Source organism: Temnothorax longispinosus, chromosome 9 (assembly GCF_030848805.1).
Source record: "Temnothorax longispinosus isolate EJ_2023e chromosome 9, Tlon_JGU_v1, whole genome shotgun sequence".
NCBI lineage: Eukaryota > Metazoa > Arthropoda > Insecta > Hymenoptera > Formicidae > Temnothorax > Temnothorax longispinosus.
Genome location: NC_092366.1, coordinates 17,724,997 through 17,751,044, shown reverse-complemented (window position 1 = coordinate 17,751,044; position 26,048 = coordinate 17,724,997). Strand labels below are relative to the sequence as shown.

General features: G+C 38.6%; 1 protein-coding gene across 15 annotated transcripts in view; it reads left to right on the top strand.

Moving 5' to 3' along the window:
- The first annotated feature begins 224 nt into the window (after positions 1-224).
- The window catches only part of Para (sodium voltage-gated channel paralytic), a 48,908-nt gene continuing 23,084 nt past the window's right edge, over positions 225-26,048 (top strand). The window contains exons 1-25 of one of the 15 annotated variants that reach the window (XM_071789461.1): positions 225-365; positions 707-884; positions 3,421-3,453; positions 7,849-8,004; positions 8,583-8,788; positions 10,682-10,810; positions 12,402-12,493; positions 13,234-13,446; positions 13,786-13,846; positions 14,023-14,332; positions 14,510-14,809; positions 16,404-16,460; positions 17,310-17,762; positions 18,124-18,217; positions 18,302-18,370; positions 20,528-20,799; positions 20,902-21,075; positions 21,165-21,515; positions 21,683-21,917; positions 23,341-23,472; positions 23,846-23,978; positions 24,062-24,189; positions 24,277-24,545; positions 24,629-24,802; positions 25,534-25,656. In XM_071789461.1, coding sequence (XP_071645562.1) covers positions 738-884; positions 3,421-3,453; positions 7,849-8,004; positions 8,583-8,788; positions 10,682-10,810; positions 12,402-12,493; positions 13,234-13,446; positions 13,786-13,846; positions 14,023-14,332; positions 14,510-14,809; positions 16,404-16,460; positions 17,310-17,762; positions 18,124-18,217; positions 18,302-18,370; positions 20,528-20,799; positions 20,902-21,075; positions 21,165-21,515; positions 21,683-21,917; positions 23,341-23,472; positions 23,846-23,978; positions 24,062-24,189; positions 24,277-24,545; positions 24,629-24,802; positions 25,534-25,656 — 4,311 coding nt within the window. In that variant the 5' untranslated portion in view covers positions 225-365; positions 707-737. The remainder of the gene's footprint in view (positions 366-706; positions 885-3,420; positions 3,454-7,848; positions 8,005-8,582; positions 8,789-10,681; positions 10,811-12,401; positions 12,494-13,233; positions 13,447-13,785; positions 13,847-14,022; positions 14,333-14,509; positions 14,810-16,403; positions 16,461-17,309; positions 17,763-18,123; positions 18,218-18,301; positions 18,371-20,527; positions 20,800-20,901; positions 21,076-21,164; positions 21,516-21,682; positions 21,918-23,340; positions 23,473-23,845; positions 23,979-24,061; positions 24,190-24,276; positions 24,546-24,628; positions 24,803-25,533; positions 25,657-26,048) is intronic. The other 14 variants (XM_071789475.1, XM_071789465.1, XM_071789462.1 and 11 more) reach the window with 14 other exon arrangements.

Here is a 26,048-nt window from a genome sequence, read left to right as displayed (position 1 = left end):
CCAGCGACTGCAACGGCGTTAGTAGCAGCAGCAGTAGCGGCATCAGCGGCATCAGCAGCAGCAGTACTCGCGTGACGGCGATCGACAAGAAGAGGGAGAGCAAAAGCAGCGGCAGATCGGCAACCGACGTGCTGCACGGAGCGCCCTTATCCGTCCGACCGTACGTAACGGCGTCGTGTGACCGCATCGTCGGCACGACGCGCCCGGAATCGACGACGCCCAGGAACCGGCCGGTAGCCGGCAAGTCGCGCCGCTTTCAGCACCGGACCCGTCGTCCCCGTCAGCCGCAGCAGCAACTTTACTACCCCCCCGCGTCGTGGGACACGCGCACACTACACTTCAGGAACTGTTAGCACCGATCAAAAGTGAGTCCGGTTTACCAATAGATCACATTCCATTTTTCATCTTCGTCTTGTTTCGTACAGTTACTCCACTCTTACTTTATTTTCTTCGTAATTATTCAACAGCTTCGCGGATCCCACGGTGTTGTCCATCGTTCATTAATCTACACTATCTACAGAGTGGATAATCGAGCTTCGAATGCTCAGAATTACTTTAGACATAACGATTTCGATTTACCTATGTTGGTTTATATTATTGTTTATTCTTCTTTCCTCGTCTATCTCTTCGTTTTATCTCATCCGTTCTTATGTTACCTAGTGTAATGTGTGATAGTTTCTTCACTGATCGCGACTCGCATTCGCAGGAAGGTGGCTCAGCTGTGCGCAGCCTAGACAATGTCCGAAGATTCTGACTCTCTATCAGAGGAAGAAAGAAGTTTGTTCCGTCCGTTCACGCGGGAATCCCTGGCAGCGATCGAGGCTCGCATCGCCGAGGAAGAGGCCAGGCAGAAGGAGCTTCAGCAGAGAAGAGCGGAAGGCGAGGTATGAACGCGACCGTATGCGCTCGTCGCACGATCGCGTACTTCTAATTTTCTTCGCGCATTAACTACATCGACACATAATTCGTCATATGCGTACTTCGTAGGATACCCCTTAAGTAGCGCCAAATAAATTACGTGGTCGTTCCATGACGATCGCGTTCAGGCATTCCGAGATCCTTCCGAATTATTTCACGGAAGTCTCGAAGAGATATTATTTGAACTCTAAAAAGATGTTAGCGGATAATTCCAAAGATATGCTTTGCGTAAATGTTCGTTGTACATATGCTTATTGTTCTCCAAACTCGCTATTTCGAGTCTGTTGTTATCCGTTGTATAATTTTTCAGTTAGTCATATACTGATTAACGTTAGCGGGTACATTTATCTGACGCTGCTAACTTTCCCGCCAAGCTCGATTGTGCGATCGATTAATTTTCTTGTATAATTACTGTCCTTTTTGTACATATTCATGTGTACATACCTATTCATACGAGACGAGCAATGTAACAATAAAAATTTAAAAGTCTTCACAAAAAAGATGTAACATTAGTTTAATTTGAAAATCCTATTGCACAACAAATTATCTTAGAGCTTTCGAAAAATTCATTTCTTAACTGATAGCTATTGCGCCCACAGGCACTTGTGTAAATGCGCTAAGAGTTTCGCATTAAATGCTGCTCATACTTAAGATTGTGTTACGTTCATTCTTATAAAAGATCTTCACTAAAATTTCTTCTTATAAAACATTTCAACGAAAAAAACATTTTTAATTAATGAAATAAGTACGCAGTCAAACAAAACAAGTAGAGAATAAACAGAATATGAAACGAATAAAATACGCTTTCGAAAATATCAAGAGTAATAAAACAGTACCGCACTTTTTAAATGCACTTGATGTAAAATTCAATTTATTTGAATAAACAAACAACGAGATTTAAGGTATACATCAATATTAACAAAATTTTAGATTGCAGTATTCAATTTGAATATTTTTGTTCTGTGAGAGATATTATGTTCTTTGATATATTCCATTTTTTTATTGATTGATCTTAAGTATGAGTTGCCTTATCGTTAACTTTCCTATGCCTAGCTGTAGCGCCGTATGCGAAATCTGTTCTTTCCCATTCTTCTCTTACATATGACAAATTGCAACAGATTCATCTGTTTCCCTCATCCATTCGATTGTCCCGTTGATTGTTCGCTTGATTTATCGTAGTGAGGATGTAACTATCTCTCTACTGACGACTATTTAAACTCATTTTTTTGTTTATATATATAATATATACATACATACATATACATACATATATCTGTCGTCGAGTACTGTGTGTGTGTTACGAAAGATATGTCACGTACGAAGCTCGATGTCTGCAGTGCCACTCATCTCTCTGTGCCTACTTATACATAGATACTTACATAAATATTATATAAATATATATACATATATACATTATTTATGTGCGTGAATATCGCTCATGTATCGTGGCCACCTCCACTCTTTCTTCTCGTCGCACTCGCGTTAATGAATAACGCGCGAGTGTCACGCGATGGGAGATGATTATCACGGAGAAGTGTATTAATGTTAAATCCCCAACGAATGAGTCCCTTACATCCTTATAATTAGCGATCCTAATTTGCCCCACGGCTATAACAGCAACGCCGATAAAAGGAGCGGATTTATTTATTAACCTTCCTCCTCCACGGCGTCTATCGTTCAACATTGATCGCCCTGTTTGAAAATTACTTTCCCAAGAGGAGCAAATCCTCTCCTTTTATTGCCTCCTTGTATTATACTCTAGCGATGAAAGGTCAAGGAGAGAACGAGAGAGAGAAGCGAGATCAAGACTGGATTATCATCGAATTCGTCTCTCTCTTTCTGTAATAAATCTTCAAAATCTAAGAATATATCAACTTTCTATTTTTGCATTTTTTTAAATATATTGCAAAGAGTTTGTGAATTAACTAGGATATTTAGACAGATAAATTATTGCATTCCCCTATTAATTGTAGCAGAAACTACGTTATAATCAAACGTTTGAAGAATATACAAAGTTTTAAAGTTCACATACTAGCAAAATTTCCCAAAGTATCTTAAAATAGTTGACAACGACTCGGGCTATAATTCTCTGTGAAAAGTATCTCCGAATTCCCAGACGAACCGTGTTTTTCTAACAGTTAATCCAGTCCTGATCAAACTTCATGTGCTTGGAAACCCTCTTTTCGGCTTGTCTAATCCTATGTATTTCCTGTCGTGTGTCTATGTCGTGATGTAACATTGTGTTTCTTCTCCCTTCCTTGCCATCTATCCCTTTAATCTCTTTCTCTCGCTGTCTCTTTCTCTTTTTCTTTTCTGAACTCGCTCGATCCAGTTGTTACTTTCCCGAAAGCTACGGACTGATCCCATCTTATCGTGCTCACCCCCTTGTTACCGCATATTGGCATATTGGTTTTTTTTTCTACTCTGTTCATTCACCGATTCTCCCCCGTATTCTCTGTATCTCTGTGTGTAACGACTGTTTCTCCATTTCTCCAATTTCAGGGAGGTTATGGACGGAAGAAAAAGAAAAAAGAAGTAAGACGTTACGTCACGCTAAGTAATACCACTCTGTCTATCTCACATCCGACTCTTCTACCTTACTAACATATACACGTGCACATGTACACGTCATATATGCTGACATACATATATATACAGCACACACACATGCACACCGTGAACATGAACACGTGCGCAAACAGACACGCACACGATCTCACGATTTTTCCTCACTCGGCAGCATTTGGCCGATCGATCGACTAGACACGCGTCACTCACTCACTGTCCAACGCCACACATACGATACAATACTTGCTTGCATTTTGTTTGCAGGGATTGAAAACAAGAATAATGAACTTTTCAGTTCCCCGCGAATGTCGAGGAAAAATCGATATTTTCGGTAATAGTCGCGAACGATTCCACACCTTCGTAGCATATTCGAAGCTGCATTTACATATATTGAAATTTTACACAGATTTTACTTATGTTAATTACTAATTTACAAATTATTTTATAATCTTATTGGTCCCTTTTGTTTCATTTGTTCATTAATTTTTTATATTCAAGTATTTTCCCTCATAACATTTCCTGAGGGCAAATACTTAAATATCAAAGATTAATGAGCAAATGGAAGAAAAGGGACTAATAAAATTAAAATAATATTACATAATCATTTATTATTGTTACCTTTGAACTATAAAATAAAACAATAGTATATTTTTTTAAATGCTATCTTCCGCGAATTTTTCTGGCGCAATATCTTTTCTGATATCTTAAATTGGTCGTAACAATCTCGGGAACTTTTACGATTTTTAAATCTGATTCTTTTTCGAACGTTATAATTGATTAAAGAAGAATTTGTATTCATTGGATTAGATGGTCGCAGTTATAAAGGTTTCAATCCCTAGTTTTCTGCGTGCCACGGTGTATATTGATTCCCGAGCGTCATCATCCCAAATCGATATATCGACCAGATACCAAAGATGTGCAAGTTTAATCCGCGAGGCATTGAATTCGAAACGTTTTGATTAATTAATTTGGGGACTATTCTTAGCGGAAACAGGCGCGATTCGCCTCCGTGATATCTCAATGTCGAGTATCTTTCTTATCGCGATCGCGAATATCCCCTCTTCTGGATATTGCATCGTGGCCAAGAACATGAAGTCTCACGATTTGCACACGCACACACACACACATCACACACACGCAAACACGCACACGATACAAAGCAGCGTGCTTTTGTATGCAAGCCCCTTGGTTGTTTGCAAATACACGAATATACGTTCCTTGGCAAGTGTCTTGACGTCTTACAATCGAGAGCGAGCTATGCTTACGCTTTAACGCGCGGCTTTCCCTCGAAATATTTGTTGCTTCCAGAATCTCTGCGCTTTGAAAGCGCTTTATAACACGCTCGTAGGAGAGAACTTGGGATTAACTGTAACGGGACGACATAATTGCGCGATGTTTCGAACTCTCGAGTGCTGTAAACGCCGAGAGAGATGAGTAATTCTATATACATCTCTCGCAAATGTACCAAAATTCTTTTGCTTTTGACAAGCGAATCAACATTTTATTAAAACTGTCACAATTAATCCCAGACTCGATTGCGCAATGATTCAAAGGATACACGTTAAAGATGCATTAAACCATAGGATCTGATATCAAAGACCGCTTCCAGCGCACCTAACTCGTGCATATTTGCGTTCAAGTAATAAATTAAAATACGTAATTTCTGACGAGATATATGAGCGCGGTCTTAAAAAGTTTCGCTACCAAGAGACGCCTACGAAGTGGCAATACGGAGATGCGCAGTATAACGTACGACATAAATATTTCGAGCGGAGGTCGCGGTCGCCTGGTGACGCTTACACAGATCGTATTGCCATACGTGCAACGCTTACGCTGACTTTCTTAAAAAATCCTGTTTTTTTTTTATTTCTTGATGAACCAGCGCGCATTGTCTCAGCTGCCTTTAAAGCAAAGTGCGCGAGTCGCGCACAGCCACGCGGTGTGCATTCTCTGGAATCGTATTGATTTATAGTTGGTCGCGATAATAAGAAGTTCCATAAGGAGAAAACTTTGCCATTCTGCGGCGGATCGGCAGACAGCTCGGAACATCTTAATCTCCGTCGGCGCCTTCACGGCGTGTTTGTTATTCCCGATTCCCGACGAAAGTCAAGTTCGAGCGCGAGAACGGGAACTCGATTTCCTGCGTTTCTCGCGCACTACGCTTGTATGCTTCTCCTAGCCTCGTGGTCAAATCCGATAATGTACGGGGTCAGACTCCGGCTCGAGTTTCCCTCGAGATTCGACCACGAGTTTCGAAACTTTCGGCACGCACGAGCACGAGTTTAGAGCTTTCGCGCGCAGGGCTCGGCAGACACTTGGCTTGCGCAACTTACAATTAGACCTAGTCATCTAGACATGGATTTTAGCCTTTTATTTAGGTATAGGACACTTACCTAAATTTCTGACACGTAATTCTAAAAGGTACCGCAATTGAGATGCATCACACCGCATCCCGAGATCGATTGAACGGATCTCATATCCATCATCTGCGGGATTTTGTCGCATTTTACGGCTTTTGCGAAGTGAACATGTCGGCGACGGATCGTTTAGTGGTTAAGGTCTTAAATTCACCGCGCATAAATTTACATAAGCGCATAAACATAGAATACGAACGAACGCTCCGGGGTCCATGGGGAGAGATATACCGAGCGCTTTATTTCGATTGAGACATTTATTTGCCATGCATACGCTTTTATACCAATTTGTGCGCGACTGTGCCCTGAATAGATGAAGACTGGTTACTGTGTTCCGCTACGGCGGAGATCGGATAGAGACTAGAATAGAGCTATTGTGTCTAGAGTCTAGAGCGTTAGGCAAACTAGTATCAGTCGAGTCGGCATAGAGAAAAAATAGGAATAGTATCTCTAATTAAGACTTGTCAGAGATTCGAGCCGTAGGAGGGGCCAAAGTCGAGCAGATCGCGTGGACCTTCTTCAGGTTCGTATGTTCACGACCCGTTTTTAGCACCGATCAAATTTGCAGCGTGAATACATCAGTATTCTACTGGCTTCGCCTTTCACACTGCCGTGATTTTATTGTGGCAAGCTATTAGCTAAAGTACAATAATTAACGTAATGATAATTTTCCGAGTTGTATCAGCGATCACGGGACTCAGTAAGTTTGCTTCGGATATCTGGCCATTCTGAGAATAACGAGATTTTCCACTCGTTCGGAATATGTGATATAGTCGCACGCAATACGCTTACTATACCGTTTTCACTAAATCACACGGTTGAGATTTTGTTTTGTGATGCACAGGCAAACGACGATGCGGTACAACGCATTGAGCTCATCTAAAAGCGGGTTATGAATAACTGGTGCACTTAGAAAAGTACACGGATAAATATTTCCAAAGAAGCGATTTGTTCGAATATTTATACGACGGCACTGAATATTTCACGTTCGCGTTCTACATACGCTGCCATATGGTTTCCGTCCTTCTATACGGTCAAGTTTATATTTCTAGCCGTGCTACAAGCCGTGCTCGTAAATATATATTTTAAAGGCACATTTTCATGAAAAAATCTCGCATCAAATATTTTACAATACAAAAGAATACTAAGATATTAATTACAAAAGATTGCGCTTGAGTTAACAAAATTAGTATTTGACAATGATTAGTATTAAATAATTAGTATTTATATATAAAAATATATAGACATAATTGTATTAAAATGTATTTATATAATACTGGAGAAAAGCTTCATGATATTCGTAATATGCATTTCTGTTATATCTCGATTTTTTTCTTTACATTATATACGACATTCTTGTGTCATGAATAATGAAGAATTACTCTGAAATATTTGAAAATTAATTTTGTATTAGATTCTGTATTACGCGATAAGTCATCGTTGAATATAGAAATGCAACTGTACATATAGCCAAACCTATTGTCCGTTTAATTTACGGTCGAAGAAATCGCGGTATTTTGGAAATATTTATATCATCGATTGCTCGATTATTTTTACTTTTCATGCTCGAATATGAAATGTGATATATGCGATGGCCCAATTTGATTTTCTGTACGCGGTTTTAATGTGAAAATAATGAAACGCATTAAAAAGAATTTTGATAAAATTTCAAGTATGATAAGCGGGCGAGATCAGTTTTTTTTTCTCGGCATCATATATCCTTGACATATTCGCTTCGATAAAAGGAATGTTTCAATCACTCAAATAATTCTGTTCTCTCGATAGAATTTGAATTACAATGATATATCTTTTATATTTTAATTACTTGCGATAATATTTCTCTGCGAAGATTTCTAACATAATTTTTGCTTAGGCAAAGTGCCGCGGCGTAACGATATGGCGAAAAAATGCGCGTGTAGAAATAATCTTACGAGCATCTCGTTCGCAGGTACGGTATGATGACGAGGACGAGGACGAAGGTCCTCAGCCGGATCCAATGTTTGAGCAGGGAGCGTCGATCCCGGTCCGAATGCACAACGATTTTCCAGCCGAGTTGGCCTCCACACCTCTCGAGGATATTGATAGCTTCTACCACAATCAAAGGGTACCAGACATTGATGCACTAATTAGCTTAACTCTCTTTTAGAGAAAACTGAGTTTTCGCGAGATGCGGAACATTAGAGTGGGTTCTAACGAGCGGCCGCTCACTATGATTGCATCTGACGTAGCTATTTTGAAACTTTAGCTTTCAAGTTCGTAATTGCTTTGTGTAACTATTTTACGGTTATAATGGTGCGTTAAAAGCCGTACATCTATATCGAGATCTTTTATAATTTAAGTCTACAAGCGCGTAGAACCGTAGAAGTCGGAAGTTGAAAAACTCATGTTAAAATAAATTAAAAAATATATTTTTTGCGGGTCGATTAATTATCTGATATGATTGATCGTACATTATTATTATGTTCAGAAAATCTCTTTATTTATAGTTAAACCGAGACAATTATTTAATACGAGATCTCATTGAAAGCTATATTTTTAATTAATGTCTCTACTTTTAAAGCACATTAAATCCGCAACACTTTAACACTAATAACGATTTTCATAAACGATTATCCATCTATTTCTGGATTTTTACTCGTAATATCTGATCGAATGAATTTTGTGATATGTGTCTGTTCGTAGACCTTCGTCGTCATTAGCAAGGGAAAGGATATATTCAGATTCTCAGCGACGGACGCGATGTGGATGCTCGACCCGTTCAATCCTATACGGCGGGTGGCCATATATATATTGGTCCATCCGCTCTTTTCCCTCTTCATCATCACTACAATATTGGTTAACTGTATACTCATGATCATGACCGCCACGCCCGCCATCGAGTCCACCGAGTGAGTATATCTCTCGCAGTTTTTTATTTGCGAATCGTGACTTTATCGACGATGATGGATGAGCGAGTACTTGTAACAAGCGGAAAGCCAAACTTTTTCGCTCTTATCAGAAATAAAACTATTGAAGAGACTCTAATTAAAAGTTTTAAACACTGGTCTAAATCTGTAAAGCACACATCTGGACAAAATTAAATTCCTATTTTCAATTGATAGTAAATATGATAAAGTATAAATTTACATAACTCTGCGAAAAATAATGACCATTTTTTAGAAAAGCATTTTAAATCTAAATTCTTAAAAAAATCTTTAGAATCTAGTTAAAGACTCTTTTAAGTCTTTAGATTTTAAAATATTCTTTTGAAAATGATTCTACGATTATTCCTTGCAAAAATAGATAAAATTGTATTTTTTCTATCACTGATTTGAAATGATTTTAATTTTGAGGAGTGTGTATTTGCTTACATATTAAAAATTAATATCACATTGACGTTGTCAACCCCATTTAATATTTACAACAAAATACGCTAGTGATTATTATGCAATTATTTAAATATCGTTTAATATTATTCATCTCAATGGTGATATTGAATTATCCGTCTAATTAGATTTTATTTATCTATTTTCTTGATTAGTTTTCGAATAACAGTTTTCGAAGTATTCAATACTTCACGAAAGAAGAAAAAAATAAATTCAACAAATAAATTTCATTGTCGCATTTTGCAAACGCAAACGATACGTAAGAAAAATGAACAAAAATGTTTTTATTTTCTACGATATATAAGGATTCTGCAATGACTGGGGTGGTACACACTTAAAAGCTTGTCATTAAATAATTGTAACTTTATATAGCTTAGTCTACCAACATGTGCCTAAGCTGGAGATGCGTTTATCGTCGTCGGTTATTTATTTTTGAGTTTCAAAATTTAACTCGTCTTTTTCACTGCCACGTTTAGCTGTTTCGATATTTATTTAACTAGAAAAAATCTCATCGAAGGCTTACGGCGTGATCACCTGTGTTGTATAGATACTTGAAGAAATGTTCTACATGTTCTACGTGTTATAGCTCTAATATATGAGTAGAGACTGTGATAAATTGTATTCCGTTGGTAAGTTTTGTATTAGTCTCTTTAGAGATAGCACACTAGGCGACGGGTAACAAATCGCGCGAACGATTCAACATGCAGTGTACTGCTGCGGATATCATTGTCGGGAATGTCTCAAAATTTGACAGAATAATACGTAAACTTTTTAAGATAAACTTTTTAGTGATAAATAACTATTATATGTCAGCATTAATGTTATAAATATAAATGAAGAATTGGAAACGTGACTTTTATTATTTTATTTTTTTATATTTTCATATTTCTTGTGTTTAATTGAAATATTACGGTTAAGTGTGATAAACTATTTTTTTTTATTGACTATTTCTCGCGTGAGCAATTCGTTCGCGTGTACCGTGCCTGAGATGCGAGTATAGTAGTTAATCTATACAATGAAATATAGATGCCAATAGATTATTTGCAGGGATTAAATAGATGTCAGAAATTAACGCCGAGTTTAGATGCGATTAGTCTCGCTGGCGAAAGTGATCATGCTAATTAATGTGTAATTTCATCACTAGCATGTTTCTGACAATGAGTTTACTGATAGATTAGTTCTACTGCCGTAAGATTTACACAATGTAAATATATAATAGTAAATATATGTTTGTAATAATTAGGAATAGAAAATAATTACGAGCGGTGGAAATATTTTAACGAGTTGTAGTATTATGGCTATGATCACATTTTTGCGCGAGAATACCGTTCACATGCGATTTTAAGCGTGTTAGGTGGTAGAGAGAATCACATGAGGCGCATTTAAACAGCTGAGTGATGTGTTTGTTGTTTTCAGAGTGATATTTACGGGCATCTACACATTTGAGTCCGCCGTTAAGGTGATGGCGAGGGGTTTCATTCTGCAGCCTTTTACCTATCTTAGAGATGCATGGAATTGGCTCGACTTCGTAGTTATAGCTTTAGCGTGAGTAGTTAAAACTTATTCTTCTTAAAGAGAGAAAGGCAAGAAGAAAGAAAAATTAAGAGGAAAATAAAAAAAAACGGAGTATACGGTAGAGTATGGTGGACAAAAGGATCGTCGCCATTTTGTCGAGAAAAAGTCGTGGAGATTTTGTGGATACTAATGGAAGTGCCCAAGTATCGCTCTTATCTTTTTATAAATTATACATCGTGCTAATTACTTCGACCTCGTAAAAAGAAACGTTATTATGAAGACTAGAATTTATCGGACCCTTATTTCCTTCGGACTTGAAATAATTTATGGCATATACGATGACTTTTACAGAAACTATTTATAAGTTATTTTAACAGTGTCGAATTAAATGAATCAATTGGCTCTTAACAGAATAGAAAAAGAAGTGGATTACTAAATCATGTTACGACGACAAATACGGTAATCAAAATCGCAATTTTTGAATTGGCAATTTTAGATCGGAAGTGTATACTGAAGAGTTATTCACGAAACGTTAATTAGTATCAAGTTAGATCTTTCCAGGTTATGACAGTAGACTTCTCCGCTAGATCCGTTGAGTACGCTAACGTAAGACTTTCGTAGCATCGATTATATACTTATATATCTATATATATATATTCGATCTTCGTTCATTATGCCTCACAATCCACGCAGACACGAACGCGCATACACGCATACACGCTCTGAGGTGTACTTATATATATATTTTAGGTACTTAAATTAGTTCATCTAGATAGGGATAGTATTATTTCTTGTCTCTTTTAGTGATCTTAAACAAGGAGTTCTTAATTGCCATTCGTAATACGTTGATTAGACATTAGTACTCTTACGTCGAGTCGTCGAGTCAGTTGACTAATTGTTGTAGTTTAGTACATATCTATACATACATTCTTACTTCAGTAATTGTTCATAGATGATCGATACGTGTATACGTTTCACTCGATAAACGAGTACTCAACTGCGGCTCGTAACACAGCCGAGATCGCGTGCCACGAGATTCAGCACAATCTTTCATAATATTTGAGATATCGTCATTATTTTTTTCAAAATATCTAGTTTTTTTCATTTTGATGACAAACCTAGAAAACAAGAATCAGATCGATTTTATTCTACTTCGATGAGTCGAAAGTACTTGTTGGAGCAAACTCTTGAAATTTTTTTAATGCGGTACTATATTTTTCAAGTGAGAGAACAAGAATTTGAAAGATCGTTTTTTGCAAAAATAAAGAATAATATAATATTATTTAAATTAAATATACATAGCAGTGCTAAAAATAATTTAATCGTATCTTCAAAAGAGAAAAAAAATATTGACGGAAATAAATAAGCTTGGGAGATACGTTGGAAAAACAATCTCGAAACCCGTGGCAAGTTCTACGCGGCATGTTACATTGAATCGTGCATGCAGTAATAGCTACCTTACGGTACACATTGCAGTTCGTGCAGATTTTTTGGTAGGAAATAGGAAAAGTAGCGAGTAACCGTTTGCGTAACTACGTAACCCCCGCCCCGATTTTCTCTAACTTGTTTTATCTTTTTGTTTGTATCACTGTAATGTGTGTGATGTTCGGGTGTATTACAGTTATGTGACGATGGGCATAGATCTAGGCAACCTTGCCGCTCTCAGGACATTTCGAGTCCTCCGAGCCTTGAAGACTGTCGCTATTGTACCAGGTATGCTTAGAATATAGAAATGGTCGTAGACGCAAATACATAGTGGTTCTAGACAACACTTGCGCGATCGCTGTGTACGTCTTCCGTATCTCATCACACATCTACAACAGTTCCATTTTACTGCAGCTTGTATCGCCCTTCGCATCATCGTTCCGTTTGTCACCCGGTATTCTTACAGTATACGTCCGCCCGATATTTATCCCGACAAATTCGATTCATTTTACATTGGTTTGCTTTCTCCCCATTTTCCCTTAATTTCGCTCTTCCCACCGATTCCGCGAAACGAACTATCGAACTCGATGCACGAAACTGCTTTGAAAGTGGATGGAGACAGAGAAAATTTGATCGTATATCGTATAAAGCGATTTATCGTAAAAAATATGCTTTTGATGGCCTTCATGTATTTCATTTTTCATCTTGTAAGCTGTAGGTTGTGCATTGAACGGGTCTCTCGTCTGAATATAATATTAGACAAATTTCTGTGTCGCTATCCATAAAATCGCGTTCGTCGTGTTGCTCTTCTCCATTAAAAATTTAATTTTAAGTTTAAAATTATATTTTCTTTTTTTTTATCGAGCCTTCTGAAAAAGATGTTCATTTCCCATTTTATCCATATGCCTGCCTCAATTAAACTGCCTTTTCTCGCACGACAAGTCAATCGGTATTTCTCCAGGTTGCCGCCGCTATTACTGTATATTTTTACGCTACGAATCTACTGTTATTCTGTTCTCGTTGTCTAGGTCTGAAAACCATTGTCGGCGCTGTGATAGAATCCGTGAAGAACCTGCGCGATGTGATAATCCTGACGATGTTCTCCCTCTCCGTCTTTGCGCTGATGGGTCTTCAGATTTACATGGGGGTCCTCACGCAAAAATGTATAAAGAACTTTCCTGAGGACGGCTCCTGGGGTAATCTCACCCACGAGAGTTGGATTCGATTCAATAATAACGAAAGTAAGTCGCGGTTCTTCGTAAAATTAAATTTAAAATAAAAACACAAGTCTAAAGCTTGTAAAAATAGGAATCTAAATATTATTTGCAATAAAAGAATAAAATCTTTGTGACGTTGGTCTCTCAAGCGTTTTTATGATTGACGATATCAAAATATGATTAGCAATCTAGATTAATTCAACTATTTCAATATAATACCTCTTTAAACAAATGCAATAAATAAGCTGCGTTTATTATTTGTACTAAATGGTTGTTTTACAAAGAGAAGTCTTCTTTAAAATTAATTTTCGATAATCGATTATTAAGTCGCATATCTGATTATTAAATCGTTTCCTTATACAGGTAATTGGTACATGGACGAGGCTAAAAATATACCCTTATGTGGAAATTCATCGGGGGCGGGGTAAGTTGATAATTCGCTTTTATTTATAATAATACTGTTAGCTAAACGAATTTAAGATTAATATATCCATTAAGAGAAAGAACCAACGTTAGTGGAAAAAGTTCTTCCGGAAATATACATATATTTGCGATACCGATGCAAAGAGTACGTGAAAAAATAATATTCTCCGAATACAGGCAGTGCCTTCCTGGATACACGTGTTTACAAGGATTCGGTACTAATCCGAATTACGGTTACACGAGTTTCGACACTTTCGGTTGGGCATTGCTCTCTGCCTTTCGTCTCATGACTCAGGATTATTGGGAGAATTTGTATCAACTGGTGCTAAGATCGGCCGGACCGTGGCACATGCTCTTCTTCATCGTGATCATCTTCCTTGGATCCTTCTATCTTGTCAACTTGATCCTCGCTATTGTCGCGATGTCGTACGACGAGTTGCAGAAGAAAGCGGAAGAGGAGGAGGCTGCCGAGGAAGAAGCTATGAGGGTAAATGATACTGGAATCGATTTTAGAAGAAAAATGTTGAGATACCAATTGAAGCTTTTCATCGACCGAGGATGAAGAGTCTTTCTTAAGAAATAAATTCATTATTTCGCAAAATTAGGCCTAAGATTCGTGAATTGTTAAATTAGAAGAATTGACACGATCGATTAATGTTAATAGGAAGCCGAGGAAGCTGCAATAGCGAAGGAGAATAAGCTCGCGGCGAGGGCTGCAGCGCACGAAGCGCGCGAAGCAGCGGCGGCCGCCGCCGCCACGGAAGCTGCAAATCAGATCGTCAAATCCCCGTCGGAGTTCTCGTGTCACAGCTACGAGCTATTCGTCGGCCAGGAGAAGGGCAACGACGACAACAATAAGGAGAAGATGAGCATACGTTCGATCGAGTCCGCCGGCGATCAGAGGCACATCAAGCAGATCAACAACAACCACAGCGCTGCCAATAAAGTGCGGAAAGTCAGCGCCGTAAGTATCCGGCTGGATAATGTACGATATATATACATATCGACCTTTTTACGCGTCGTAATCTATCGTGGCCCTGTTATCAACCTCACGATCTCCCCCCCTCCTCCGACCTCGCTCCTACGAGAGCAACTTATGCGAGGCTATTCAATCCGACTCGACTCGTCGATAGTCTGCGATTGAAATCGCGAATATCGGAATATCGGCTGCTTCAGTTCGAAATCACCGCTTTCCGGAACATAGGACTCGACTGATGATGCATTATATTTATTAGCCCGGTTGATGGAGAGACTTTTTAGGTCAGTAGGGCAAACTCGGTGAATGGCGAATACAAATCTAGGCAATTAGGCGAACTTGGTAATAATTTATTACTGTTGGTACGCAGATATCCAATAGATAAAATCGAAAGCAAAATACATTCAACAGGATTGTATATCCCTCCTAATTATAATCCTAACGTATCTTGATTATTTTTTTAATCATATGTTTTGAACACATAAAGAAAGAAAAAAAATCGCGACGAGTCGAGCCTTCCTATAACATCCGCCGCTCTGTAGCATGCTTGGCATATATAGGATGTCCCAAAAAAGTCTACCAATTTGGGAGTTGTAATTCGAAGAAATTTTTTTATCTAGATCTTTATCAAATGTACAAGAAACATTAAATTCTTGTATCCACGTAATTACTCTCCATAATTTAATGATTGAATTTTCACTACTGCTACATTAATCGAATTTTGACGAAAAGAAACTGTTAATTCTCGGTTAATTCAATCAACGCTCTGCTATTCATATAAATCTTTTTTGGGACTCGCTGCGTATCTCGATTGCTCGTATTATGATGTCATAACCCTTTTGGATAGGTTGCTTTACGCATAGAGCCTGTCACTCTCCCGTTAATCATTCGCCCTAGTTATATCGTACAGTTTCAATGTGTCGAATATCGCTGCCTCGATCCTGCGTTTGCGGGTAGTAACGCGCGGGACACTGAATTTCAGCCGTATAACGACACGGCGCATACTGAACATACGTTTCAATCCTATTTTACCGAGCCATGCATGCAGAGAAGTATATGCTTAGTATATACGATTAATAGTTAACGGAGATACGAAATATATCGGCTAATTGCCTAATATCGATGCTCGAAAACGCTATTTACCTGACACGAAAATTTCAATGGACTAATTTTTCTATTTATTTCTCTTTATTTCTCTTTATCTAACAAACAAGCAAGTCTCAAATTAAAAGGTAACGTGAAAAATTGACTGTTTTCAAGTATGCTAATATGCATCACTCTAATTGACGCAATTCGATCGCGGACGTAACCGCCGATCTTCGTGTCTCTACACATGTACTAGACCTTTACCAGAATCGATAATTTCTCCACTCACACACTACGACAAAAATATTCTTTTACATAGCCGTATTTTTCTTTCTTCTCTCTCTTTCTCCACCTCTCCATCTACAATTGTGTTATGTGTGCTTCTGCAAGTGTTATGTGATACTCCATACCTATTTCGAGTGCCTCGTTGGTGTACACATTAGATCACGTTACGAGCCGTTTGGTAGGAGATATCTTTTCTTGTTTTTTTCTTAAGGTCCCTCGCGCCGCTAATGGCCAGTTTACTTATGCCTACCAGGAAAGCCTGCGGAAGGTACGTGTGTCACGACGTGTGTCTGTCAGCACCGACCGTACGTACACTAAATAGCACCATAGGACCATTTTCGAGACGCCATTCATCAATATCTCGCGCGTTACGACTCGCAGCTTTCAGGCGATGTCTTGTGAATCGCGCATGTTATCACGCGCCCGTTCATCCTCACGGATTTCCATTCCTGAGTCGAGACAAGCGCGGATCATCACCGATGATCGATCGTGTCGCGTCTTTTATGTAATAATGATCCACCGCGAGCAATCATCGAGACAAGTCTCGTTGAGCGATCAATCTTTTCTCTTTTAATTAATTACGAAGCACAATCAATGTCGCGCGTAGCATTGGAAGAATTAATTCACGGTTTACTTAGAAAGACAACTAGATAGGCAGCTCAATACATATATATATATACTACCGGTCAATCATCGTGTTCGGTCAATTTCGTAACTGATTAGTTAAAGTAGGGAAGCGGGATTGTGTTCGAAGAGTTACCTGTTGTATAATCATCTAAATTTAAATAAATAAATCTTTTAAATTTCTAAATATCGCTTTTGCATTCAGCCAATAAGACCATGGTCGAAAATCTATTATTCTATTTCAAACAATGCCAGCTGAAATCTTCACGTATCACAGCTCGTGACTCTTTGATCCGTTAAGCGTTGTGATAGGTCGCGATCAGTTTCGCGAGAAATGTCACAATCGTCCTAAGGGAATCATATCGTCGAGGACAGAGAAGGATGTCTTTCCGGCTGGCCCTCGCCTCGGTTGCCAAAAAAGAGGGCCGAGAACGGAGAGGGAGAGAGAGAGAGAGAGAGAAAAAAGCGGTGGTCCGCTTTGTTGTAATTTCAGGCGAGCCTGAGCCTACCCGGCTCACCGTTCAATCTACGCCGCAGCAGCCGTGGCAGCCACCAATTCACGATACGCAATGGTCGTGGCCGATGCTTCGTACCGCCGGGCGGTGACCGGAAGCCCCTCGTGCTGTCGACGTACTTGGACGCCCAGGAACACCTGCCCTACGCCGACGACTCGAACGCGGTCACACCGATGTCCGAGGAGAACGGTACGATCGTGGTGCCGGTGTACTACGCGAATCTCGGCTCGCGTCACTCGTCCTACACTTCGCACGCCTCGCGGCTCTCCTACACATCCCATGGTGACCTAGCCTTCCCCGGTATCCGCGGCATTGACAGCATCGGCAAGCAGATCACCAAGCAAGAGCAGATTCTCAGGAATAGAAACAACAAACAGACTACGCCGGCCAATGGCCATCTTACGGACACCAATCAGAAAACTTATCATTTCGTAAGTGATTTTTAAATTTGAGAAACTCACAAGTATAATAATCATACAAAATAGAGGGAGAGATTTGTTCGGGGAAATAGACGACCTAATTGAAGATAGAATATTTCGGAGTTTGCTAAATTACAGAAACGTTAAATCTTTGCTTCGTAGAAAATACGTCTGTATTATTCATAATTGTATAGTTGCAGAATATATTCTTATCAGTTTCAATCCTTATTGCAGACTAATAGTATCGATCTTAGCAATAATTTACGTAAAAATGCCGCAGTTATCAATGTACAAAGATTTGATGCCTTACATCAGATTCGAACGTACGACGCATAACGTAGCGATCCAGGTGTTTACAATTTCAAATTTTCAGGAAACTTCCGAGGAAGATCCCATGGGCAAGACCAAGCAACAAGACAATCCGTTTATCGAACCGTCTCAACAGCACACCGTGGTCGACATGAAGGGTGAGATTGCGAACTAGTTAGCGAATATAGCTCCAGGCTCTCCCGAGCAATCAAACTTACTTCGATCTTATCATTCTTGCGCAGATGTAATGGTGCTGAACAACATAATCGAGCAAGCCGCCGGTCGCCAGAGCCAGACGCCGGAACAAGGAGGTAATATCGCGTCCCTTTCCGCATCTTTCATCAAGTTTCCTCAAGTTTCTCTCTTCTGTTCATCCCTATCGCAAATGTATATATCTTGTTTATCGTGTGAGCATCCTGCCGTTCGATGTACACTGTGGTTTTAAAATCTCTCGTCATACTACTCCCTTGCGTTAATATACTGTTTTGCTGGACATTTCTGGGCCGCGCGCCTTGTACATAGTAGAACGAATAAATTTTATTTTTGATTTTCATCCCAGCTGGCGCAGCTAAGATCATGCTCGTGTTCCTTATACATACTTTTGTTTACGATTGAGCATGGCGTGTAAATTGATGCGGTTCGCTACATACGATGGATCGATACACGTCTCAGCGATTGCTAAACGGAGAACAAGCATTTAAATGGCGAATAATATAAAAAGGATATTGTCTCTCTGAGCAGCGTGATGCGACGAGAAAAAGACACGATTGCGGCCCGCGGGCCCTTGAGGGCGGTGAAAGCATTTTTTGGGGAAACAGAGTTTGCTCGTTTCCTGCGATGTGACACAGATTACCACTTTCGCCGCAGCTGCACGATCCTGGTCGCTTCATGCTTCAATTTTTTTCAGATTATCTCAATCGTCGATAAATCATAAATAATGCTCGGTAATTTTCATTTCATTTAATATATAATATACTATTTTAACACTTAAATTAATATTTTACATATATATTATATATTTATAAAAATATTCAATATTAATTTTATATTTTATTTAGTTTATTTCCTCCTTCCTTCTGTCATTCTTTTTCTTTATGAATTGAAAGAAATTGTAACAAAATTTATTTTTTTAATAATTTTAAACATTCTTTTATTCTCATCGATGATTGAGAAATCTTATTTATCTTTGGTTTTCGATTTAAAACTGCAGCGATTTTGGTTAAACTCAATATTTTTGCACCTGCATCACCACCGCGTTGAAGGGCACTATCGTGTTTGTCTCGGGTGCACAATACGGCAATATCAGCATATTTCGAAAATAGAAACGAGTATTTTCATCGACGCGTTATTAGTCTTCGCAAAAGATATTTGATCACTTGTGATGTAGTTTCGAATTTTTGCACGTAAAGTTGTAAATTACTTTTGCTACGTCGCTACGTCTGTCGTTGACGTAAGCATCCGCGTGGAAACAGAGAATATTTCCCTAAAGACCGCATATAACACCACCGCTTTGTTTGAAAAATGTACAGCCGTGCGTGATATTGTTTGTTAATTGCATTTCGTTGTAAAATATTTGAGTTCAGAAGAATTTCGCGTAATTACGTTGACGTTTGGTCGTCATTAATTGCTTATATTACACACTTAATTCTTTCGCTGCAGAATCATACTTTTTAAAAACTTAAACAAAATTTATATCTTCTAACCAACAAGTTTAATAAAATTGTTCTTGTATAATAATTTTTTACTGCCGATTTTAAGAAAACAACACATAACGAGCTTTTAACAGCTATTATTATAATATTTTAATAGCTAAGATTATAAGCTTTTAGCTTATAATCTTTTATGTGGCGAAAGTATTAAAATAAAATTACCTCATTTTTTGTGTGTGTATAAAACGTAATAATTGTAACAATGTTGAGTTCGCGCGCATGCTGTAATGTAGTTATATTATGTCGCATTGCACATTATTCGCGCCGCTAATGCACGATATTTGTTTAAAATTTATCATTTTTCAGTTTTATATTAGCGACTTGCGTGAATTTGCATATCGTACGAAATATATCAATTATAATTTATTAAATTGTATTAAGTTGTACAGTATCAATTTTTAGAAATAAAATAATCCGCAATTTTTTTTTAAATTTGCAGAACAGCATAGCGATGTTAATGTAACGATGTCAGTATTTACAAAAAAAATAAAGAAATAAAGAAAGAAAACATTAAAAGATATTTTACTTTCATGCAGATATTTTGCAACTATTAGTATTAAATATTAAGTACGTTTATTCAGATTTACGCGATTCATTATTCCGTATGTGCATATGTCATTTTTAATTTCTCGCCACGCCTTCTGCTTGTCTGCCTGCCTGTAAATATAATCTGTGATCTCGAAGTATGAGCCTGACCAAAGAAAAACCTCTTTCCCCAAAAAGAGTGGTGCCAGACAAAATTACTAACGCGCGTTACAGTTTCGACCTATTACTTTCCGACAGACGACGATGAAGAACCTACGTTCAAGGACAAGTTATTGGCCGGAATGTTTCGTTGTATCGACATCTTTTGCGTCTGGGATTGCTGCTGGCTTTGGCTCGAGTTTCAAAAGTACGTGTCCCTATTGGTCTTTGATCCGTTCGTAGAGCTCTTTATCACACTCTGCATCGTCGTCAATACGCTCTTCATGGCATTGGATCACCACGACATGGACAAAGATATGGAAAGAATACTCAAGTCTGGCAATTACGTGAGTATTGCCATACACGCAAATACATTATTGTTATAGAAAAATATATATGTACACGTCTAATAATTTACAATTGTGCTGATGATCCAATTCAAATTCTAGTTCTTCACGGCGACGTTCGGTATCGAAGCGACTCTGAAGCTGGTAGCGATGAGCCCAAAATATTATTTTCAAGAGGGCTGGAATATTTTCGATTTTATCATCGTCGCTCTTTCACTTTTGGAGTTGGGTCTCGAAGGTGTACAAGGCCTGTCAGTATTACGATCATTCAGATTGGTGAGTGTCACTCTTTTATTGCGTTATTCGATAAGCAATTATTTTAAGAGTAATCGTACGAGTTATATCGAAAATATGATCTCTTTCAGTTGAGAGTGTTCAAGCTGGCTAAATCGTGGCCTACGTTGAATCTGCTGATCTCCATCATGGGCAGAACGGTGGGCGCGTTGGGTAATCTAACGTTCGTGTTGATCATCATCATCTTCATTTTCGCCGTGATGGGTATGCAGCTCTTCGGCAAGAATTACACCGATCACGTCGACTACTTCCCGGACGGTGATCTACCCAGATGGAACTTCACTGACTTCATGCACTCCTTTATGATCGTTTTCCGAGTATTGTGCGGAGAGTGGATCGAGTCTATGTGGGACTGCATGCTGGTCGGCGACGTCTCCTGTATACCATTCTTCTTAGCTACTGTCGTCATCGGTAACTTGGTCGTAAGTAGAAAAAAGGCGGAACGGCCTTTTCAATAAGTTTTGCTTAAGTTTTCAAGTTGATATTATCTTTATTATTTTATACGTTGAAAGCAATTGCAAAACACCGCAAATTTGTATTAAATTATTCCGTTTGCCAAGATTAATCATGTTATGTTTCCACGAAATAGGTCCTGAATCTCTTCTTAGCTCTGTTGCTCAGCAATTTCGGCTCATCGAATCTATCGGCCCCGACTGCGGACAACGACACGAACAAGATCGCGGAGGCGATCGACCGAATAGCGCGTTTCATTAAGTGGATCAAGCGAAATATCCTTGCTTTTGCTAAGTTGATGCGAGCCAAACTCACCAATCAGATATCCGATCAGGCGCCAGGTGAGGGACCGTCCAACAGTTGGAAAGAAGGTTTATATCCAATCAGATCGCTTGCTGTGTGCGCTGTGTAGTTCGTGGCACTGTCTTTCAGTTTTTGCTTTACACTTCTTTCACACGTTTTGCTGGTGCCAGTCGGCGACCGTAAATAACAGTAAATAGATTATTACGCGTAATGACGAGCTATGAATTACAACGACGAACAGAGCGGACGACAGATCTGATATTTCGTATCTTTTGTTGTTCAAAATTACTTTTAAACAGCATTTGTTTATTTTTACATCGTTTTAGACTTTTTCATTGATTTATCGTTTTTCTAACAAGATTTGCTATCAATTCTAAAACTCGTAAAGCATATATACGTCGACTGGTACATTCGATTTATTATGCAGACTCGATAAATTTTACTTAGTTCGCTATTATGCTCTATCAAAATCGTCGTACTGCATTATAATGTAATTTCATTTATAATTTACTACGAATAATAAACTCTCTTTTCCTAATTAATTACAATTAGCCCAGATTCGAATTTAATCATATTTTTGATTCAGTAAAATTATTTCGAAAATAAGGCAGAACTGAATAGTTCGATGTATTTAATGCACGGTGGGATTAAGCGCAAATTAAGTTTTGTTTCGCTGATTAGCTGCCTGGCAGTTATACGTTGCTATGCATTTTACTTTGGGAACGCATTTTACTACGTAACTTCGATGGTGATGAAGTTCGTCCAAGATGCGAATTTGCCATTAAGCAAAATAGACACATACATGTACATAAGAAACCGCATGATGCGTGCTGCATTTCTGCTCATAGCAAACCGCTGTAAATTTTCCTGATTAAAATTTTTCGGTTAATTAATTTTTCGTTCGATTTAGTATAAAAATGGAAGCATACAAATTGTAGTTTTTTAAATACACACATATACAAACATATTCTCCACAAAATCTTTTTAACAAATGTTGAATTATGCAAGCAATTTTTAAATATCTTTCACGTATCCTTAAAACTTGCTATATTCAGGTGATAATAGAGCAATTTGGATGTTTATTCCAATGAGTTTAGCTGTTTCACAACCACCATTAGTAAAATTAATATCAAGTGTGTGTCTATGCAGCAAGTATCATGCACAAAGCATCTACATTGTAAATCGTTGACACCGTGTCTCGAACCGGATCGGGTCACTGGTGATATCACTGGACATAAATGACACCATATACGATTGCATGCAAACAACATGATCATGTTACTAATTTGATCTGATTCCTCAATTCGACGTGTTGGGAATTGCGACGGAAAACAATCGCGCACGTGTGTGTATGAGATGGGCCTGTATATACAGCGAACAGATTTTTATCTGTATGTACAGCATTTCGTATAATTTCCAGCGCGTTCCGATTTGTTTTCCGATACGAATTTCCTAATAAGGGCGGGTTAGAGATTTTATATGATTGTGCAGATGGGATTGATCGCGATGAGGACCTAGATCTTGCAGATGGAGAATTGGACGCATACAGAGACAAGAAGAGCGCCAAAGAGCTTAATCAGCTTGAAGTTGCCATTGGCGATGGGATGGAATTTACCATTCATGGTAAGCGTATCGGAAACAACAAAAGTACAATTCTTTGTCCATAATTATAATAATAATAATAACCCGTATTGTACAGTTAGCGTCTTTAGCTGAAAGAGGTATAGCACAATGTGCCAAATTACATATTTGGCACATTGACACATGAAACCGCAATAAAAAATTATTTATTTACAATCATTTTTTAAAAACTGTTGCAAAAGATTGTAAATTTTCTTTACAATAATTAATTAAAAGATAAAAAGTAAATTATAAAAATGTAAGAATCTTATTCGATTTTTTTGTTAAAGATTTAAAGATATGTATGTTTCATTATTAATTACACTTCGAAAAATAATACTGAATAGTGATTAATATATCGAATTTGATTCCAAAGGAGATCTGAAGAACAAACTGAAGAGGGGCAAGCTGTGCATGAACAATACGAAGGTTATCGCGAATTCAATAAACCACCACGATTATAGATTGGACAATGATTATATTAATCAGAACGAAGACGACACTATCAGGTCGGTTAGGCTTTTTATAAAATGCTCACCTATTTCAGGTAATATCATTAAGAGCGTACCTTACTCGAATATCCTTTTAACAGTAACAAATCGTATGGTAGTCACAAAAATCGCGCATTTAAGGACGAGAGTCATAAAGGCAGCATGGATTCGTTATCGAACGGCGAAGAGAAGAAAGATGCGAGCAAAGAAGATTTGGAACAGGAGGAAGGTAGGACTGACAGCAATAGCGATCGCAGATTAGAGAGACTTTTATTATCGAACGTTTCAAGTTAATAGTGGAACTACTTCTATCCAGAACTAGAAGACGAGTGTGAAGAGGGGGAAGAAGGGGATATACCAGAGGTCGACATAATAATCGCGGATGAGGATCCTCTTCAATCGGATTACCCGGCCGATTGCTGTCCAGAAAATTGCTACAAAAAGTTTCCATTTCTGGCCGGCGACGACGACGCTCCGTTTTGGCAAGGCTGGGCAAACCTGAGATTCAAGACCTTCCGGCTGATCGAGAACAAATATTTCGAGACTGCCGTCATCACTATGATCCTTCTAAGTAGCTTGGCCTTGGTAAGATTGTTAATTAATCCTTTTATATACCCAAAATATATATCGAGGAAGTAATCGAACGAGCGAAATCGGATGGCTTACAGGCTTTGGAGGACGTTCATCTTCAATATCGACCTGTTCTGCAGGACGTATTGTATTACATGGACCGAATATTTACTGTGATCTTCTTTCTCGAGATGTTGATCAAGTGGCTGGCTCTAGGATTTAAGAAGTATTTCACGAACGCCTGGTGCTGGCTCGATTTTATCATCGTCATGGTAAGTCACATATTTCTTTCTGTCTTTCCAATATTTCAATCCGATTATTAGAAATGTTTGATTTAGTACAACGTGTGCAATTGAGCGCTGCGAAAGATAATAACTCTGTCTGACATTTCAATGATGATTTGAGCGTATGAAATAAAAATGAAATAAATGTTCGATTGCACACTTGACAAGTAATTCACGAGAGGATCTTGTCGTTCTCAAATGACTTCGTACGTGGATCAATTACTCGCCGTATTGTTTTCGCGTCGTTTGTAAATTTACGTCGCTTCGAAGAATCGTAACACACGTCCGCGTCGTAGCAGTCGGTAACCGGTGGCACGTCACCTAATCTTGAAAATAAACCGAAGTCATCAACACGAATTTGCAGAAAAGCGTGTCCATCCGTGTTTCGATAACGGGAATTAAGATACTCATGGATAAAGATTAAGTATATTTGATGATATACAATTTAATATTCTCTAGATAAAATCAGAGTCGATGCACGGATGACTTTTTTCCGAAGACTATACGCGTAAAGGGAAGATCTCTCTCGTTCTTACATTTTATCTCTCCCCGCTTTCTTTTTCTTTCTCCTCTTTCAATCCTTGAACAACTAATGCCGACGTGCGAAGCAATGTGGGAGCCGAGCGTCCGGTGGATTTCTCTTAAACGATCGTCATTAAGTATTATTGTAAGAACTGACGCATATTATGTCCCGTCTGATAAATATTTGATGAAACTAGCTATCACTGATCAACTTGGGCGCTATCTGGGCTGGCGCAGCTGACATCCCGGCCTTCCGTTCCATGAGAACACTGAGGGCCTTGAGGCCTTTACGAGCAGTCTCACGGTGGGAGGGCATGAGAGTAAGTCATCGGTCGACGAGGACTTAAGCGAACAATAATGCAAAGAAAGCCTGTGATTCGGCCTGTTATCGCAACGACGTTTGATGGATCGTACGGAGCTAACGGATCGATCACGTTATCATGACAGCACGTTTAATTTGTCCGCCGCGCGGACCTCCGATTGACGAGGGACTGCCGGTCATGCATGGATTGTTCCTTTCTCTCTGTCTCTCTTTCTTCCTTTTAAAGTAGTGACAATGTCGTGATCGGGAACGAATCGAGACGTGTCGAAGTCGTTTTACAGAATCCAAGATTTAAGCATTGACTCATGCGCCGATAGCGATATTAATAAGAAAAATTATTTATTCCTGCTGATGCCAGATATTTCTGTATTTCTTGTATACACATGTATC